The 20500-nt window shown below is 35.1% G+C and overlaps 4 protein-coding genes across 4 annotated transcripts in view; 1 reads left to right on the top strand and 3 right to left on the bottom strand.

Moving 5' to 3' along the window:
- HELRODRAFT_193795 (hypothetical protein) overlaps window positions 1-5369 on the bottom strand; it is a gene marked incomplete at its 5' end in the record, with an annotated part of 11426 nt that extends 6057 nt beyond the window's left edge. The window contains 12 exons of the mRNA XM_009028910.1: window positions 78-423; window positions 1557-1815; window positions 2000-2249; window positions 2306-2423; window positions 2530-2702; window positions 2860-2953; window positions 3126-3341; window positions 3624-3862; window positions 3958-4060; window positions 4153-4296; window positions 4966-5155; window positions 5227-5369. Of these exons, the coding sequence (XP_009027158.1) occupies window positions 78-423; window positions 1557-1815; window positions 2000-2249; window positions 2306-2423; window positions 2530-2702; window positions 2860-2953; window positions 3126-3341; window positions 3624-3862; window positions 3958-4060; window positions 4153-4296; window positions 4966-5155; window positions 5227-5369 (2275 nt within the window). The remainder of the gene's footprint in view (window positions 1-77; window positions 424-1556; window positions 1816-1999; window positions 2250-2305; window positions 2424-2529; window positions 2703-2859; window positions 2954-3125; window positions 3342-3623; window positions 3863-3957; window positions 4061-4152; window positions 4297-4965; window positions 5156-5226) is intronic.
- A 507-nt stretch (window positions 5370-5876) lies between these two features.
- Window positions 5877-9107, top strand: HELRODRAFT_180151 (hypothetical protein; the record flags this gene model as incomplete). The annotated part of the gene is made up of 9 exons (XM_009028909.1): window positions 5877-6068; window positions 6320-6496; window positions 6632-6674; window positions 6789-7003; window positions 7155-7330; window positions 8131-8324; window positions 8425-8522; window positions 8681-8788; window positions 8955-9107. The coding sequence occupies 9 exons, from the start codon at window positions 5877-5879 to the stop codon at window positions 9105-9107; spliced, it is 1356 nt and encodes a 451-aa protein (XP_009027157.1).
- A 761-nt stretch (window positions 9108-9868) lies between these two features.
- HELRODRAFT_180150 (hypothetical protein) lies at window positions 9869-12343 on the bottom strand (the record flags this gene model as incomplete). Its single annotated transcript, XM_009028908.1, has 8 exons — window positions 9869-10093; window positions 10510-10672; window positions 10810-10896; window positions 11127-11267; window positions 11525-11581; window positions 11692-11828; window positions 12036-12120; window positions 12243-12343. 8 exons carry the CDS (start codon window positions 12341-12343, stop codon window positions 9869-9871), a joined length of 996 nt encoding a protein of 331 aa, XP_009027156.1.
- A 590-nt stretch (window positions 12344-12933) lies between these two features.
- Window positions 12934-16556, bottom strand: HELRODRAFT_193792 (hypothetical protein; the record flags this gene model as incomplete). Its single annotated transcript, XM_009028907.1, has 12 exons — window positions 16280-16556; window positions 15787-15891; window positions 15466-15685; window positions 15237-15357; window positions 14863-14950; window positions 14586-14674; window positions 14399-14462; window positions 14056-14312; window positions 13746-13966; window positions 13433-13490; window positions 13199-13315; window positions 12934-13048 (listed from the first exon to the last, which is right to left on the bottom strand). The coding sequence occupies exons 1-12, from the start codon at window positions 16427-16429 to the stop codon at window positions 12934-12936; spliced, it is 1605 nt and encodes a 534-aa protein (XP_009027155.1). The 5' UTR covers window positions 16430-16556.
- Between the last annotated feature and the right edge of the window lie 3944 nt (window positions 16557-20500).

Genomic DNA, 20500 nt, shown 5'->3' with positions numbered 1-20500 from the left:
AATTTATAGAATATTGTAAAAATATATATATATATATATATATAGATAGATAGAAAGAAAAATTTGAAACCACAAACCAATAATCTTTCCATATTTTTTGAAAATATTTTCAACATCCTCTTTTGTAACTGAGCCATCAGTTGGCATATTGCCTATGTAAATCCTGGAGGCAATCATTTTCGGATCTTTGCTGTTAGTCCCGATGTAATCACTCTTCTTGTAATCTTTATCTCTCTGTCGACTGCCACTCCTACGCCTGCTTCTATTATTTCTCGATCTACTACGAGTACTACTGCGTCTGCGATGTTTGTGTCCTCTGGAAGAAGATCTGCTACTTCCACTGCTTCGACTTCTGCTACTGCTGCTGCTTGAACTGCTGATGGTGATTCGGTGACGAATGTGATCTCTTTTTCTATCCATATCCTGATTTGCAATAACTGGTGGTTAGGGTTATTCTAATTATTCCAAAAGCAAATTAATAAGATAAAACTAACAATCGAATGCTAAGCCAACCTTTTATTTAGTGATCAAATGTTACAGCAAACTGTAAAAAATAAAATTGAGAGATTAAAATTTTAAACAATAAAATGCATACATAACATAGCAAGTTCTGCATGCTATCTTATATTAACATTGTTAAACAGTATATATGCAATGATTTAGATTTTTCTATTAAAAGAATAGAATTTGAATACTTTAAGTTCACTTACACCAAGATATGACTGTTGGGGACAAAAAAATACATAAAAAATACTATTTTCCGAAACTACAAAATTATTTTAATATTTGTTGAAATCTCTAAAAAAACTAACACACAGCGCAAGTAAACATGGTCTTTTAGATTTAAATAAAATATTAAATAAATTTAACTAAAGTTGAACATTTAAAACTTTTTAAGTTTGAGAAAAGTTTGAAGAAAATAAAAATTCGTTTTAGTAGTACGAGATACTACGATGAATGAATGATCCGACTGAATAAATGATCGACTTGCTTGCTTGCGAGAGGGCATCCAATCCCGAAATATAAAATTTTAAAAGAAAACGGAATAAACCAAAATCATTTTATAACCGGTCGTATCGCCAACATTCGCATAAACATTACCTTCGAAGAACGTTTAATATTTATTACATTTTGTTAATTTCAATAAATAAAATTTGTCCAAGTGTCAACAAGTCAAACGAAGCTGCATTCTTTTCATGTTTTGCTTGCAGAAGATCAGGACAGAAACAAAACTAGAAAACAGATAATCATTTCATTGAAAAAACAAATAAAAACAGTTAAAAATAAAAATTTGAATGTCCAACGTACCAAATAATTGTTTAATCGATCGAATGTTCAAATAATTTTCAATTTTGGCTATCGTACACGGTTATCCATATAAAAAATTAATTGCCGGCCATCTTTATCGAGCTTAAGCAAAGAAAAATAAACTAAATATGAACTAAAATATAGAGAACCAAAGACATCTGATCCTAAGACTAGCACACGGCCAAAACCAACGTAACAAACGCGACAAATCTAACAAATCATTCGGTGGGCTCAGATGATTTGCTAACAGTGCGATCAACTGATTCCGCTAAGACATCAGAGTCCTCCTCTTCCTCCTCCTCATCTACTTCCTCCTCGTTGTCTTCTTCCGGGGGTTTGTGGGCCCTGAACCAGGCATCTTCTTCACGGACAGTGGGGTCGGAAATCTCGGACAACTCGTCACTGTCCGCAAGATGGTACTCAATCTGGAGGTCGAACGGATCAGGTGGATTGTAACCCGACATACCAAATTTTTGTCCCCAGCCAATGTACACGTTTTCAAATATTCTGAAAATATTTCTCGCGATAATAATGATTTGACTAAAATAAAACAATACTTGAATATCTACAGAACGTAGGAACATTTAATCAAAGTTAACTGACGATAAAATGGAAAATCAGTGATGCTTATCAACTGCTTCTATATAAGCATAAACAGACTGAAACAAGGTACCACAACCATAAAACTAACTTATTATTGGCTACAGCATAAGCTCCAGGCCAGATATTAGATTGAAGGACAGCGCATGCGTACTGCGGCAAAAGTTTTGACGATAACTTGACTGACCAGGCCGGCTGTCCGTCATATTCACTATCTTCTGAAAGCGGACTCAACAGAGGGGGTCCAACTTCCGGTTCCATCTGATCATCTTCTTCGTCGTCATCTTTAATCTCTTCTTCTTCCTCTTCCTCCTCAATTTCTTCTTCATCTGTTTTTCTACCTGTATAAATATATATCATGTAAACAACGAGCCACCAGTGAAGATAGAGAGCTTACTTTTTAAGAACTTAGCATAGCTCTCCTTGATAATCTTGTCAACAGCTTTCCTGTGCATGGCGTACCTCCTCTTAACATCACTCAAACTCACTGTCGGATCCCACCATTTTGTTCGGCCCTGTCCGTGGGATGGTTTAGGTCAGGGTTAGGATGAAGAATGATAGCATGTAGAAAGTAACGAGAGAAGATGGCCAGTCAGCTAGAGGTAGCAGACACAAACATACTTGATCCAGTATGTAGGGAGCATGATGAACCCAGCCATCGAGTGTGGGATCTGCCAACTCCTGAACAGTCAGTGGCTCGTAGTCCGAGTTTTCCACGACCCTGCCAGTGCTTCCTGCTTCCTGATCCTCCAGTTCCTCTTCTTCCGCATCCTCTTCATCTATCTGATAAAATCCTAATTTTGCGGTGGTTATTGTAGAAGATAAACACTATAAAACACGACCTAACTTTCGTCTTAGCCATCTTCCTTGACATGCAAAACAACACTGTCAGCATGATGATGATGATGAAGATGAGAAAATGATGATGACGAGAAAGAAGATGATGACGACCTGTTGGTGAGACTTGAGTGGCCGACGATATCCTGGCGATGGTGGCTCTCAGCAGATGCTTCTCCCTGCCAGGGAACAATGGATTCGAGTGCACCTTCGCGTTGTTAACGAACAAATTAATGAGGCAGTTGTTGCCATCTTATTGATGATGCTATTAATGTTTCAATATCAATAAACAACCGATACACATCAACAGCAACGATGAATGACATCAACAGCAACAACGACATCAACAACGTAATCAACAGCAACCACAAAACACGCACTGGAGCCTCTAAATCACCGGTGAGGTATTTTTTAATCTTCTTAGCGGTGACAACCTGGCTTGGAGTGGCATTAGGCAGTCGAACCCAGGCCATTCCTGGTTCCGAGCAGACGAAATATGACTTCAAGTTTATGCCGGATCTCGGCTTTTCGGGAGGTGTTGGTGTCGGTTTAATGAAAAATGGTTCTGGAAGAGGCGGGTATGTGGGAGCCAGCGACTGTTCATTTTTGTTGTGTTCATTTGTTTTGTTGTTAAATTAATTGTTGATTCATTTGTTGTGGTTATCACCGTTGTTAACGTGTCACTTGATGTCATGAGAAAGATGATGGAATTGTGGATGTAATAAGTTTAAAAAGTGACGAGAAAGAAGCAAATTAAAGGTAAATTCCAACTCTACAGACAACGATTAAATAGAGACAACATAAACAAGATATATATTTATATTTTATATATTCGTATATATATATATATATGTGTGTAAAAAACAAGAACAGAAGACCTCTTCTAAAATATCGGCGGTCAACTTCCTGACGTAGGTCGTATCAACAAAGTGATCACCCATCTCGTTGGGAGTCAGCTGCTGAAGTTGTTGCTGCAGTTGCTGCAGCTTTAATTCCTGCTGTTTTTGTTGGTGCAACAAATCCAGTTGCTGTTGCGGAGAGAGTTGCTGCAACTGTTGCATCTTCTCTATCATCTTCTGCTGCTGATTCTGAAACCGATTAGCTGGAGTATCTTCAACTGTAAAGAAGATGACGGAGATGATGATGACGACGACGATGGAAAGGATGATGATGAAGATGAATGAGTCAAACATTCATCACTAAAGTACATACCAACTTTTTCCTCCTCCACTTTTTGAATTTCATCAAATTTCAAGATGGCTGACGTCGTGTCAGTTGGCATCAGTGTTGGTATCATCGCAGACGGCTTCAATACCTGCTTGCAATGGAGACGGTGGTGACGACGGTGACGATGAAGTGCCACAAAAATGAAGATGAAAAACCATCCAAACGAACGAACAAACGAACATTAGTAGATAAAGTATCAGCCTCTGTATCAGCATCATTCATCTCGTACACCTCCCTGGCATCAATCAGCACATCCCTACTGAACTGAACCTCGGCCACGATGTAGTTGCTTCTCAGGCCGAACAATTTGCCCCAAAATCGGATCTAAGCAGATTTTTTGATTAGTGGAAGGAGAGAGAAGAAAAAAAGTTAACAAAGACAAAGAGAGAGTGAGAAAGAAATAGAAAGGGCAAGATGAAGAGGGAGAATGAAAAAGTAAAAAGTAACGCTTAATTATAAGTTAAATAACGTGTGAGTACATGGCGAATTTCATATTTTCAAGCTGTTATATTAAAACATGTATATAATTTAATGAATCTTTAAGATATTTAACATACAGAAGCAACATTTCAAATTAATAAACAGAATGATTATAGAGGGCACCTTTTCAGCACCGGTGACCGTCAACGCCAGACGTTTTAGCGCCAACCAAATCCTTATCTGTTTAAATGTTTTAAAAAAATTTCGCCAATAAATTACTGCAACAATAAATCTACCTTCACATCAACCATTTAAACAACCAACCAGCCCACCAACCAACCAGCCAACTAACCAACCAGCCAACCAACCAACCATTTCTTGTCTGTTCAGCCCAATATCTGCCTGAAGGAAAATGTGATTGATGAGATGCAGGTTTGGAACTGTTGCCTCCATTTCAAATTCTATGGGCATCAATGAATTTGCCTCTATTCTTTGCTTAAAACAAATATACATTACATCTTCTTATTTTTAATTATTCCAAACTAAAACACTTGAAAACTTTCAAGTATTTACTTTGAACATTTTGTGTTGAATCTCAGCTAATGTCACTTCTTTTGACTTTGGTTTCTTTTCCAAAAATGTGTCTAATTTGTAAATGAATCGATTCCTTTTGGCTTCAAAACAAAATTCCTCAAAGTCTTCAAGAGGATTGAGAGGGTGCTTTTCAATTATTGAAGTTAATACGGTTGCCAGGTGGTCATATCTAAAATTATGAAAAATATAAATTAATAGTAAATAAAAAATAAATGAAAACATCAAAAATCAACTACTTACAAGTTCATGCCTGATTTAGTGCTGGCCGTCAATAAATAGGCCTTCGCATTCATGAAGTCTTTCTCGATCAGGGCGTCCGGACTTTGAGTCATGCCATAATTTTCCATAACGAACTCGTTCTCGGCAGAGTCGTAGATCGACATTTTGAAAGTTGATCGTATGAACTTTGCAAAAAATATGAAACAAAAATTCAATTATAAATTGAATGAAATAAGTTTAAGCGACTGTCATTCATTCAGAAAGTAGGAAAATAAGTTTCATCGAGTTGCAGTGAACAGTCGAAGAAGCTGTTGTCATGGCAATTATAAACTTCAAAGTTCTCTATTTTAGCCTAATAACGATTCTACACATTTGAAAATAATTCTTTTCAACAAATTATTAAAGTTATGTTTTAACTTTTGCGTGTTTTGCCCGATTACTAGCAAAATCATCTTATTACAAAAGTTAAAATTTTCACCGTTATTTTAAATAAAATTAAGTGCTACACTATTTAAAAATGTAAGATTCACTTTTAAACTCTTACTTCAAGTAAATGAGCACACTTTTAGGTCGGATAAATTCGTTGCCGATCAAAAGCAAAAATTTAAAAAAAAAGCGTGTTCAGATCGAAAATAATTTTCGCGATTGTTAGTTTGGCGTTAGGTTGAACGATGACTAAAAGCAAAAAAGCAAAAAGGGCTCAGAAGAAAGTGATTGATTTCAAGAAGCCGAAATTGAAAGTTGGTAGAAAGTTAAAAAAATTAAACGAAACTCTACCTGAAGTTAAAGTTAGGAAAATCCTAATCAAAAACCAGTTTGCGGTGAAGAAGATTGACCGTGATTTGTTGGCCCCTCTCGAACAGGTTCAAAAAAATTATCTGGAGTTTTGTTTGTTTGTCATTTAATAATTTATTTTTAAATCTTTATTATTTCTGACAGATTGATAGTTCTGTGGATGAAAAAGCATTGTCCCATTCAACACTATTGGAATTGTCCAAAAAAATATTGGTACAAAAATTGTTTCAAAATTCTCAGTCAAAATAAATTAATCATTAATTAAATTATAACAGCATAATAACAATGATTAAAATTTATCCTATCGTTGCTATTGTAGGCCACAATGAAACAGTGCTATAGCTCTGTGAAAGCCACAGAAAGAAAAGAACTGTTAGTCAGCATAAGAAATCTCATAGAGAGTTGCCATTATAAATTAGTGCTGCTGAACTATTTAGAAATAATTGAGGGCATATGTCCATTGATGGTCGATCTGCATTATGAAGTTAGATTAGAGGTTGGATACCATATTTTAATTTCATTCTTCTAGAGTCTAACTTAATTTTTCTTTATAAATATTTCAGTTATGTTGATGAAATTCAACGATACATTAGAGATATTTATAATGAACACTCAACTGTTTAATTGTAAGGTTCCAAAATTATTGAGAAGTGTTCTGAAGAGATACGTCACAGGTCGCTCATTGGATTCTGGTGAAGCAATCTGTAATCAATTAATTATTTTTTATCATTTCTTTCAATAATTATAATTATTAATCATATCTTGAAAATAAATTTATTTTAAAACAGCTACAGTAAACTTCACCAACTCAAATGTTCCGATCATTGCGGCAAGTACGTGTAGAGCTCTGGCAAATCCTAATTACTGCCTAGATGCACTATTGAACATCGAAGTTATAATTGATTTGTGTCCACTGTTGGCTGTCTCATCTTCAAGAAAATTGCTGAATGGCATGTTGATGCTGTGCTCTAAACAGATTTCAAACATTTCAACCAGTAGCACAGTAAACATTTTTTTCAAGTTTCTCAATTTTTACCATTTACATTTTCAAACTATTCTTAAAAATAATGAAAATTCATTTTAAATCCAAACAAATTTCAAGTAATAAATTTAAATTCTGGAGTTGAATAAGTATTTATTTTATATTTACTCAGAGAAGTTCCCCTCAAAACAGCAGCAGCAAAGATTGCAGTAGCAGGCAGTTCTCATCACTGACCCTTTCCTCCTCCTCCTGCTTAGGCCATGTGAGATTGTGTAGCAGGAAGTCAAGACTGGCAGTCATCAAAAAGTTGACATCCTTCATCAACTTGCTCATCAGCCATGCTGGGTGGTTAGTGAAGTTAGCTGCTGCATTGACCTGTAATTAATGTCCATTGAGCACCAAAATTATAATGTGCTGCCTAGACTACACGCATAAATAATCAGTGATCAAATTGCAACATTTAAATGAGAATACTAATTTGTGATGTGATTTCATTTTGTCAATGCAGCAGCCAATCAAATTTGCAATTACATCAGTTAATCTCAATTATATTGGCCGTTAAATGAGACGACACTTACTTGGAAACTGTTGAAGACTCACTCTCAATGATTGAGCAAGCAGGATTAACTTGAATCATCTGTCCATCTCCTTATGCAATTGCAAGCCAGACGGAAATCATCATCATTGCAAATAATTAAGAAACGAAACGATTGAACCTTTAAATGTAGCACATTTTATATCAGTGAAATAACATAGTTGTGTGCTATTCCACATTATGTCAGTGCACCTGTATTAAAATCTTTTGAATACACCTCAGTTATACATGCATGCACAACTTATGACATTTAATGTTTCTGATGTTATTGACTGTCAATCATTAACTTGTCTATTTTATGTGAGTTTAATACACATTGTTCAAACAAATACATTCATATATATATATATATATATATATATATATATATGTGTGTGTGTGTGTGTGTGTGTATGTATGTATAAGAGCTGTTGTTAGGCGAAGGACTCATTTACTGAAAAATAATAAGATATTTTAATAGTTCTAACAATAATTCAAACGAATAAAACATGAATTGTATTCAAAAATAGTACTGGTGTAGATGATAATAAGAATTTGATGTCATGTAACAAAGTTTAGAGTATCTACAGCAGAAGGACAACGTGCTGGATGACGTTCAAGAGTGCTCCGACACCCTCCTAGTCTATCTCTTCAACATCCTCATCGAAAATTTCGTTGATTCTTGCTACAACAACAACAGCAAATCATCTTCAACTGTGAAAAAAAGTAGCAACAGGAATGTTTCATTCGATGCCACTGACCAGATAGGTGCACTGTATATTTATTTCTATTCAAACCTTCAATAACTTGCTTCATAAACAGTTTGAAATAAATTCAATCGTGACAATATTCTTGTTTTAATTTGCAGTTTTTGATGAATTGTGTTACGAGTTGGCACTCAGTACGTTAACATGCATGGAAACGTCTTTGAAATTAGTCACATACCTCAAAGACGAAGGTGCCCTGGTGAGCACTTTTCATCAATTTCTACACTACCACTTATTCTTATCCATTCAGTTAATTTACGTCATTGCCAATTTGCATACATGAATACGCACATCTTTTTTAAAAATTAGGACATGAAATTATAATATGCTAATGATGCATGCATGAATACTCAACAGGTCAACGATGCCACTGTACATAAACTATTGGAGGTGTTGAGTCAATATCATCCAGTCACTGCCTTCAGAAAAGTTAAAAAAGCGAAATTTAACGAAAGCAAAGAGAAGGTTGGTTGGATGATGGAAGTTTTGAAAGAATTGTACCGACGTGCTGAAAGTTTATCAATCAATATTAATTACGAGCCATGAACAAACTGACGTATTGGGTAATTAACCTTATTGTGATTGGATTTAAAAACTAAGCTCTTGAAACATATTATCATGTTAACGGCAGGATGTAAGCCAGACCATTAACATGAAGATGGCCAAGGTACTCGACAACCTGAGACTCTACAGCAGAGGCACCAACCTTAATGATAGCTACTGCTCTGATGTCAAGCATAACAACTCAACTTGTAGAAAATTTAAAAATAAAAAAATAACTTGAACAAACGTTGTTTAAATGTTCAAATCTATTTTAAATGAGAGTTGCATGGAGATCATACACTTGTATACATTAAATATTTTGAAGACTGTTATTAAATATAGCAGGAATGTAGCATATTGACGTATAAAATACACGGATATCAATGCAAGACATGCAAATAATGTAAAGGTAAGTAAATGCTCGAAGGAGTGTAGCCACAAAGTTTAATACTTGTAGATACAAAATCGTTCTCAGTTATCTTATTCCTAGATGTTAATGGACATTACTGTACATGATTACATATGTTTCATAATGATTTTTAAAATAAATTTCCAAAGTGACTTGCATGCATAAAAAACAAACAGTTTAACAAAGTAAAGTTTATGATATGTTGTCAGTCAGCTGGCGGTACACGAAGTGTTCAATGAACGGTTGAACATATAGTTAACACATTTTGACATGATTCTTTGATATAAATGTAACACGTATAAACGCAAGGGTAGTGAAAAAAATATAAAAATGTCACTATTGAAATGATGAAAAGAAGAGAAGACGATTCGAGATGATGATGCCTGAAAAATATCAACAAAAATGAACGCTTCAAATAATTAAATGCACTCTAACTTCGCTAATTTTTAACAAAATGTAAAAATATGTTTATGTACATGAGAATTAACGACCGATAGCCAGCCAACCTCTCATTCATCCACTCAGTCTCCTCCACTATTCATTCGTTTTAAATGTGTTTTTCATTGCATTCATCCAACTCATCATCCATCCACTTAAACTTCAAATCCCATGGAGACATTTGATGGTGTTCTACGAACGATCACATAATCAACATTATTGTTGATGTTGTTGGCATCATCGTCACCACCGTCGTTCTTGTATCTCGGTCTTCCTGAATCGCTGTTCTGCCTCCTGACACTTTGCTGATGTTGTTGGTGGTTGTATTGTTGACGTTGTTGCAAGACACTGTTGTTGTTGTTAGTGTCACCTGATGCAACCTGTTTGAAATGTATTCATACAACGTCAGTATTATGACTGATTACAATGACATTGTACGTGAACTACAAATACAAATGTTTACACATCAGTGACAATATACTAAGATGAACGCAATATTATTGTCAGTAGACTACACTAAGATGGCTTTATGGACATTATTTGTTGAAAATTTCATGAATGATTGATGTGTTTAATTATGTTGAGAATGTATAAGTAGAATTGAATAATGAATAACATTGTATGGAGGAACATTATATTTCGCATCCATCTGCATATTCATAGGTTCTTGCTCAGCATAATTAGTAGGTTGCTGCTGATAGTGGGAGGTCCTAGAATATGTTAATTAATTTTATTAACTGAAGATTCGGAATAAATTATGATATGGTGATGCTATGTTTATTGGGTAAAGATTAACTAGCCTGTTATCCAATGCCTGTGATGATATCGATCTCCTGGTCTTGTACGGTATTTGATGAGCTAGATAGGGAGGTGGAGCTTCACCATCAGGCAAGAAATTTGATTGGCTGCCATCATTGCATACTATGCTTCGATTGGGTGGCAGGTTTTCATTTCTTTCCCTAGATGGTTGGTAGCAAAAGCGGGACGAAATTGAAGCACAATCATTGATATCTCTTCCATCGATATTATATTACAATCCATAATCACAATTATCATTGTCATCATCACTATTATCAACATCATCAACATTTGCAACCTGCATGAAGAAGCAGCCCTTCTGCTCAGCCTGATTCTATTTTTAGTCCTCGGGGAATATCGAACTCTTGCTCCATCTGTATCAGTTCTGTGTGGAGGTTCATTAATTTTTTATCAATCAATCATTAATTAATTCATTTATTTATTAGCCCAATTAATTTATTCATTAATCAATCGAGCACTAAATGAAATAAAAGTCTTGAACTACACCCACAAAGATGGCAGAAAACAAACCACATCTCACTAACACTAGCAAAACATCACACCATCATAAAAAAAGCCACATAAGCAAGCAAACTAACAGCCAGCCAAACTTACAAGACGACTTCTACTAACTCAACTCTCGTGTATGGGATATCCTTCAACTGGTCATCAGTCATTCCTTCATCGTGTGGATCCACGTACTTAAAGTGGTCGGCAAGCTCGCGTGGCGGGCGCATGCCCGGCGACTTGCTGCGTCTTTCGTCGGTAGGGATTAGGGAATTATGTTAATTAGGAGTTCATGAATTATGTTAATTAGGAATTAGCTTTGAAAATGGAGAATTGTAATTTTTTGTAATGTAATATTGTATAAAGCTCTGAAGATAGAGAAACGCAATAAATAGAAAATTATGTTAATTAGGAATAGTGAATTATGTTAAATAGGAATTAGTGAATTGTGTTAATTAGAGACAGGGAGTTGATGCTAATTAGTGAAAAAATGATGAAGCAGCAACCTCCTACATTTCTTCCTACCAGATTCGTAAAACTCACGAGCTGACTTGTTGTTATCCCTGCCAGATGGATAGAAACAGATTGAAAAATTCATTAACCACGGGAGTTTAAATGCTAAACAATGATTAAAAATAGCAGAGGATGGAAGGTGCAAGTATGCCTCACTCACCCGTCAGCTCTGCAGAGAGTTTCATCGGCCCACCTGATGGTCACATCCTTCTCATTGTTGGTCGTCATGGTTACGTCACTCATGGCATCATCGAGGTCATCGTAGATGTGGCCAGATTGCTGCTGTTGCTGCAGCAACTGATGATGACGAAGATGATGATGGTGGTGATGCCGACGATGACGACGGCGGCGAAAACTCGGTTCGTAATCGAAGCCGTTATCGTCTGTGTAGATGTTCTCGTCCGGATAATAACGAGGCCTCCTCTGCATGCTGCTGTCATGAAGACGCTGACGCAAGTAATCGTCGTCGGGGTGGCGATAGCGTCTGCGACATCGTCTGCTGACGTCGCCAGTAGCTGCGTCCACGTCGTACTCTTCCAGTGGTTCAATTTCAGAATAAAAGGAGAGGTCGTCATAATGACTACGGAACCTGTGTGGCGATAAGCAGTGCTACAATCATCAAGGTCACTCTTCTCTATCATGACAATAATTATAGCTAGTATCGATCATCATCACCACCACCACCACCATCATCATCAACATCATCAGTACCTTCCTCTCCTAGCATCAACAGCCGACATGTACATTGGATTCTTTCTTCTGTATCTGACGCAAGAGCAATTGAAACATGATTTGAATAGAAGAAGTTGCATGCTATCAACAACAGTAGCAATATTTTATAAGTGCAAAGATACGCTGAAATGAAAAAAAGTAGTCTCGAATAAAAAGTACGAAAGTTTATGGCCCCAAACCTTTTACATGCATTCTTGCTGGCTTATAAAGAACGCATTATATCTTGTAATGGTATAACTAAGGGGAAATGTTGATTTGTTGGAGATAATTAGAAAGATGATAATTAAGATAAATGCTCTTTTAAAGACCATCGCCTGATACACTGACCTGACGTGATTTATTAACAAACTGAGCTACTTTCCACATGCTATTTAATGGATGGATTGTAATTCTTTTGCCTTAAGCATTGGATTTTCGTCAAGAATTTAGCAGCAGACTTTTCTTGACAGGCTCCAACATTTAGCCCTTATTACTGCTATTTAATTGGAGAAATGCAAGGCTATGAGTAAATTATTCTACCAAACGAACTTCGGCTCTAAATGTTCAAAAATTTGTGGTGAGGCCAAATAAAAGTTGTAGAGTACATGGGAATATGTGTACTAAACTTCAGGGTCGGTGGAAGTTACAACAACTTATTAAAAATTTTTCTTGTGAATAAAAATCCTAGAACCTAATAATTGGGCCATTTTAGACGAACGATTCCACTTCCACTATCACTTCGGAACTCCTCGCGCCCCACCCTGAGGTTATTCCGGTGACTGTTGCTGACGCTCCCCATCCTATTCCTTTTTCAAATAATAATTATTATTTGTTCTACACTACTTTATAATTTTCATTATAATGTAAATATAAAGTAATAATATATAGATATAATCTTCACAGTAATGGCATACTGCAAAACTCTCTCTCTATCTCCTCTCTCTCTCTCTCATTACCTGCCATCTCTCATCTGCTGCAGAACACGAGCATCCCACCGAATGGATGATGACCTGCAACTCCTCGGTGAGTCTCCAACCACTTCTGCTGCTGCTACCTGGTCATAATCTGCTGGACTGTTGTTGTAATGGTTATCATCATCAGCTTCAACAACAACAAATTAACATCAACCATAACATCAACATCATCATCATCATCGCTGACATCAATTCAACAACAACGCCATAACTAACTCTCTCACAATAGGCGCAATTGTGGCACATGAACTTGGTCTGGCCATCGGTATATCACCTGTGATTGGTCAGAAATATTTGAATCAAGCAATGTGATTGGTTAGAAATATTTGAATTAAGCAATAGAATTGTTATTTAATTGTCACAGAACAAAATATTGAATGCCATTAATTAACCAAAACTTATAAAATGAAATTGACAATCCCTCTGATTGAAACAAATTTTCAACTATACAATGTGACAGCATAAAAATGATGATGCAATTTGTTGAAATTTTGACGAAGCTGGATGATTGAAAGGTAACTGAACTAACGATCATGGAAACTGTTGGACCCAGACTGTCTTCTCTGTCTGAGACCTGCCCTAGTTTTGGTGACCTCATTAAAACGTGACCCACTTACAAGGTCAGGCACCAGTGACCTGTTTAAGAAGTTGCGTAGTGAGCTGTCATCGCTGCAGCAACATTTCTTCTGCTGTCTGATGCTGCTGTTGAGGTGAGGCTGGAGGCAGTTGTGGCAGTCTTTTTTGTCTTTCCTAATGTTGAAAACATGAAAATTACTTCACGGTGAATGAATTCTATCAAAATTTGAACTCCTGAGAAGCAGGTCACCAGCAATGCTAACTTGGAGAATAATTTTGATCCAAACGATAGGAACCTGCTTGAATTCGACGATGCCGAAAAAGATCTGGAATGTTTGTGTTGCTGCTGCTGCTGTTGTTGCTTGAAGTTGGCCAGGGATGTGACAGTCAGCATGGTACTCGACTGAACATTCTCTCTGGCCTGCAGCATGAAGAATGTGTGGTGCTCCAACATGTGAGTCCACAAAAGTTTGGCGTGGTTCTTCGATGGCAGGATGAACGAATTCGTCATCTCATCTCCCTGTTTGTTGGTTGTTTATATTTTCATCCATCATTTGTTTTTACTATAAATTCACTAAACAAAGTGCAACCAGACAGCACACTCACATATCTGTCCCGCACTTTGAAGGCCACAGTCTTGTTCTTGTAGGAGATCTTTGTCAGCCTGGGCCTGAATGAAATCAAACAACATATCAATTTATATTAACTGCACACAAATATTTCACATTTGATTGGGTCAAGTTTTAAGAAAATGAGGTCAGGTCACGTCAGGTCAGGGTTGGGAGTGACTGACCAGCAGTAGACTGCCATCTTGATTTCTTTTTTGAAGAGGTACAAACCAACTGGAGCAATGCCAATGGTGTAGTCCAAGTCATCCTGGCTCTGTATTTTATGGATAGATGGATGTAGGATTTACAATTTGTGTCATTGATGACTAATGTTTAATCTATAAATTATTTTAAAAAACAAACAAGAAAACATTTTTTGAAGCAACAAACAGAAACCAATGTATAACTGTTTGATGATAAAACTCATTAAGAAATAAAATTGAGCATAAGCAAATATCTAACTTTGACGGGGTACATTTGAAGGCCGTATGATTCAACCCACTTCACTTTGTCAAGGAATTGAAATTCGCATTTAGTCGGAGATCTACCCCTAGATAAGTGAAGAATTTTGTTTTTCAGTTACAACAATTTATAAAATAATTTTATCAAACAAACAACTTATTAAATAATTTTTCTAAATGCCAAAACATAAAAAGATAATAAAACATAAAAAAATTGATTAGTTTAATAGTAGGCACATGGAAGGTATAAATGTATTATAACTTGTGGATACAAGTGCCAAACTTCACTATGAATCAAAAATATATCTGGAAGAATATATTATGTTGAAAGCGAATGTATAAAGTTTAAAAGTGGATGTAAATAACAAGACTAACGAAACATTTTTCTGCCACTCTTGGACCTCCTTCCTGTACTCTTCCGAGTCTTCTCTTATAAACAGGAAGTCCATGAATTCATCATCATCTAGTACTTCACTTTGATTGTCGCCATACTCAGCTTTTAAATATTCCATACAGATCATCATATATAGTGATAATAATTTATTTAGAATTGGTATATCTGTGGCAATTTAGCACAAAAGGAATGCTTGCTAACTGAACTTACCTTGTATCGCATAGGCAGACAATTGAATCGCCAGATCTCTTGTTAAATGAATGCCTCCATGCAAAATGTCGCGCTTTATTTGAAGGTAGAATTGATATTTGGCCTCAGGTGTTACCAATTTGCATGGATCGACTGCATAGAATCTCACGCAGAAGAATATGCTGTGGGGTCCAGGACCAGGTAATTGCGAGTTTAGTGATTTGGAAAGATTTAGCCACCTCTATGAAATGTACCATTTCAAGAAAAGTGAATTTTAGTAAAAAAAATTAGACAGATAAAAAATTTAAATGAAAAGAATATAACTAATGAAAAACAACTAACCAGATTGCAGACCGAATCCGAGTACCTCAATCCAAAATATTCCCTCTCAACAAGATCTATCTTGCCACAAATAATGTTCATTAAATTTTCCGCTTTCTCAGTCAGCTACATTTTGTAATTTAGTACATCACTTTTATTTTATATAATTTATATAAAATTTATAAAATATTTTTGTAACTTAACAAAAGTGATTTAAGTGTCATTTATTTTATTGTATTTTAATAATTTAAAATTCAATTAATTTATTGTTATTCAATTTAACAATTTAATTAATTTATAAATTATATTTATTTCATTTAAATTAATTTTATTTTAAAATTAATTAAAAAAGAATCAATTAATTATTAACTCCAATGCTAATCTCTAATGAAAGCTAATCTAATCTCTAGTGCTAGTCTAGTGTCTAGTAGTAGTCTAAAAAATGGCAATGCCTTTCATCATGAATGAATGAATGACGTCTGCAAATTGGAAATGATTTTGAGAAATAATTAACCTTGAAATTCAAAAACAGATCTGAATTGTCAAGCATGATGACCCTGCAAGTGTGGTTCAGCACATCCTCCACCGGACAGCTGCCGGATTTTGGGTCCGCTCTTTTCTTGTTGAAAACTTTCGGAATAATTTTCGATAAAGCGACAAGCATTTTAAATGTTTCTTAACGCATAAAATCAAACAAATCTAATTTATTTTCAAGAAAAAAAAACATAAAAATATTGAATAGCTCGAATTTGACGCAAATAATTTTCGAACATTTAATTTTAAAAAATCAAATCCCGCGCAAGTCAAACGTAAACCAACGTAAATTAAAAATTTATATCGAATCAAACATTTATTGTTCTTTGTTTTTTAATATATTCAAATACACATAACTAGAATAATAGAACTATTTGACATGCTTGGATTATTAGCTTACGAAATTGCATGGATTTTAAAGATGAAGCTATATGAAATAGTTACTTAATATGCTTAAAACATTGTGTTAATTCTATTTAATTTTATTTCCTAAAATTATGATTTTATTAAATAAAATTATGTATTATTAAATTATTGTTGTTAATTTAAATATAAAAATTGCTTTTGGTCCTGTGAAATCCGGTGGCTTACTTAGTAGGATTGAGCTATAGTCACCCTTTTTTACACTATTCGATCATGTTAAAAATTTGTTTGCTTATGAAATAAACGGCCTAAATAAATCAAAATTGTTATTTGAACAACTAGCTTCATTATATTCTATGAATATTTTACATTCTGCTGGTGCTCAGAGAAATTGGATGCTGAAATTTTTTTTTTTTTTTATTCTTTAAAAATCAGAATCTGACAGACGCAGAAACTGTAACAACATGCAAGGCAGTAAAACAAAATTAAACAAATAAGTGAGAAAATAAATACAAAAAGTGAGGAAGAGAAATGATAAAACATGAAAAATAAAATATGTTAGAATGAAATAAATAATACTAATAAGACAAATAAAAGAAAAGTAATTGACGATGGAATATAAAATAAAGTAACGGCAAATTGATAGACTAGCAGATGACTTAGTGGGTTAGTGAGGTGATCGATAGATAAAGGCTAGGCCTGTGTGTGAAAAAGTTTAATGAGTATTAATATATTTGATGACTTATTAATAGACTAAATAATGACTTAGTGAGTTAGTGAAGTGATCGATGAAAGTGAGGTGATCAATAAGTAAAAGCTAGTTCAGTAATGATGAAGTGAGGAAGAGAAATGATAAAACATGAAAAATAAAATATGTTAGAATGAAATAAATAATACTAATAAGACAAATAAAAGAAAAGTAATTGACGATGGAATATAAAATGAAGTAACGGCAAATTGATAGACTAGATGATGACTTAGTGGGTTAGTGAGGTGATCGATAGATAAAGGCTAGGCCTGTGTGTGAAAAAGTTTAATGAGTATTAATATATTTGATGACTTATTAATAGACTAAATAATGACTTAGTGAGTTAGTGAAGTGATCGATGAAAGTGAGGTGATCAATAAGTAAAAGCTAGTTCAGTAATGATGAAGTTTTCTTAAGTGCTAATATGTTTGAGGTGTCTTGTGATGAAGGTCTTTTCCTGGTATGTAGATTGGGCGACGACTTGATATGTATGTTTGCGCTGACGAAGGTTGTGTGTTGTAGTTTTGATTGGTGGTAGTAGAGGATGGATGACGTGGTTGTTGTTATTTTCTATTTTCATGAACAGCCTTGAATCGAGTGTGTTGAATATCTGAGTGATGGTAGGATATGATGCAGGTAGGTAGTTGAAGCGATTTAATTTTTTGATGAGAGATTGTAGCTACTGAAACTGTTGTTGCGTGGCAAAACCAGACCAGGAGGGAGCTGCATATTTGATGCGTGAGATGATGAGTGATTCGGTGATGTCGAATAATTTGACGCCTCTGAGACCATGTGAACGGAGTGTTTTGAGTGCATGAAATGTTTGAAAACCTTTTGTGATGATGTAATTGATATGAGGTGCTATATTGAGTGTGGAGGTGAATGTGATGCCTAATATTTTTAGTTGATTTGTGCGAGTGATTGATGGGTGTTCAGGAGGTAATGTTATTTTTTTACGGCTATTGTGAATGATGAGTTCAAATGATTTATTGAGATTAAGTGAAAGATTGCATCGTTTTGACCATGTAGTTAATGAGTCGAGTTCTGATTGGATGGTGTTTGAGCTAGATGATGGGATGATAAGGTAGGTGTCGTCAGCGTATTTGATGATTTGATTTGAGCTATGGAAAGTTTTGAGAGTAGAAGCATTGATGATGAAGGTAGATGGACCAAGGACAGAACCTTGAACTACGCTAGTTAATAGGTAGATTAGATGAAAGAGTAGAGCTAAAAAGAGTAGAATGACTCCTATTAGAAAGGAAATTAATTATGATATTGTAAATGTTGTCAGGTAATGGAAGAGAGGCTAACTTATTTGAAATCATACGTTGGCTTACTGCAGTGGCTTACTGAATCTCAAACAACTGTGTCATGGCGGTTTTCTGTACATATAATGCTTTAAATAAATTAATATATTCATTTCACAATTATTTTTGTCAATATAAATAAAGAAATTGCTTTTATCTTGTGAAATACAGTGGCCAAGTAAAGCCGTATTTTAGCTTAATCGGATTTTTTTCATATATACAATACTATGAGATCAGTCAGTCAGTCAGTCAGTCAGTCAGTCAGTCAGTCAGTCAGTCAGTCAGTCAGTCAGTCAGTCAGTCAGTCAGTCAGTCAGTCAGTCAGTCAGTCAGTCAGTCAGTCAGTCAGTCAGTCAGTCAGTCAGTCAGTCAGTCAGTCAGTCAGTCAGTCAGTCAGTCAGTCAGTCAGTCAGTCAGTCAGGTCAGTCAGTCAGTCAGTCAATTAATCAATCAACCAACCATTCATTCAATCAACTAATCAACCAACCAATCGACCAATCAATGAACCATATTTGAAAAATATTTGCAAGGCTTGTTCAAACTCGAACAAACACTTAACTGTACGGATCTACAAACAATATCGAGATTTTAGTAAAGAAAGAAAAACACAATAGTTGCTTTTATTAAATCAAGAAATATCCAAAAATTATATAACCAAATTAAAAAAACTAGAAACCAGTCAACATTTAATAAATAAATAGACATTATTAAAAAGATTGTTCAAAAAGGTAAAATTTAAGGCGACGACGAGAATAAAATGTAGTTTGTTTTGTTGGTGTGGTGCTGTGAAGCGAAAACAAACAAACACATCACAAAAAATTAGTAAGAAGTCGCAAGAATAGTAGTCAGTCACCTACCTACAATTAAATTACTCTCAGGGCCCTAGCTTATAATCATTAACTCAACTCACCTACCTACAAATATGAATTTCTACGTTTTTGGAATTTTACATGTTTCAGGTATTTTATTTTACATATTTCAGCGTTTTTATTTTACTTGAAACTTTTTAACTAATGTTAAGCCCTAGCCTACCTACGATAGTTCAACTCATCTCAATCCCTAACTTACCTATGAATTAAATTAAGTCCGGTAAAGAAAATAGAAAGTTGAAGAGAAACATAACAACAACGACACCGAATGAATGGATGTTGTGTATGTGTGTGTTGTATTGAAGTGTGTGTGTGTGAATGTGCGCGCGTGTACTCTCCAGAAACCTCCAGAAACTTCATCATGAGACCCCCATCTGAAACGTGCTGACGCCCACCACAGCCCACCTCTCATCGTTCTGTAGACAAGTTTTTTTTTATTAGCGTAGTAGTAAATCAAGGAACAAATGAACGAACGAATAAATGATTAACTGAATGAATAAATAATTAGTTAAAAGAATGAATGAATGAATAGAATGAATTAACGTCAAATAATAGAAAAATAATTTGAAAGATTGAGTGAAAAAATGAATGAATGAGAAAAATGAAAAAAATTAAACTAAACCTTATTTCAAAAATCGTCGTTACTGTAATCCATCGTACCGACCACCACATTCAGGTCGGCACACATGATTTCATCCGAACTTCTGATTGTCAGTCGAACAGCCAACGCGCTGATTCTTCCTACACCACCATCATCATACGTAAATCATCATGAGACCACCATCTGAAACGTGCTGACTCCCACCACTGCCCACCTCTCATCATCCTGTAGACAATTTTTTTTTATTAGCGTAGTAGTAAATGAATGTTAGAATTTTAGAAGCGAAAAAGTATAAAGTTAAAATAATGGCAAA

This window comes from Helobdella robusta (assembly GCF_000326865.2).
Source record: "Helobdella robusta unplaced genomic scaffold HELROscaffold_59, whole genome shotgun sequence".
Lineage (NCBI taxonomy): Eukaryota > Metazoa > Annelida > Clitellata > Rhynchobdellida > Glossiphoniidae > Helobdella > Helobdella robusta.
Note: the sequence above shows the minus strand (reverse complement) of the source record. Positions and strands in the feature narration are given on the sequence as shown.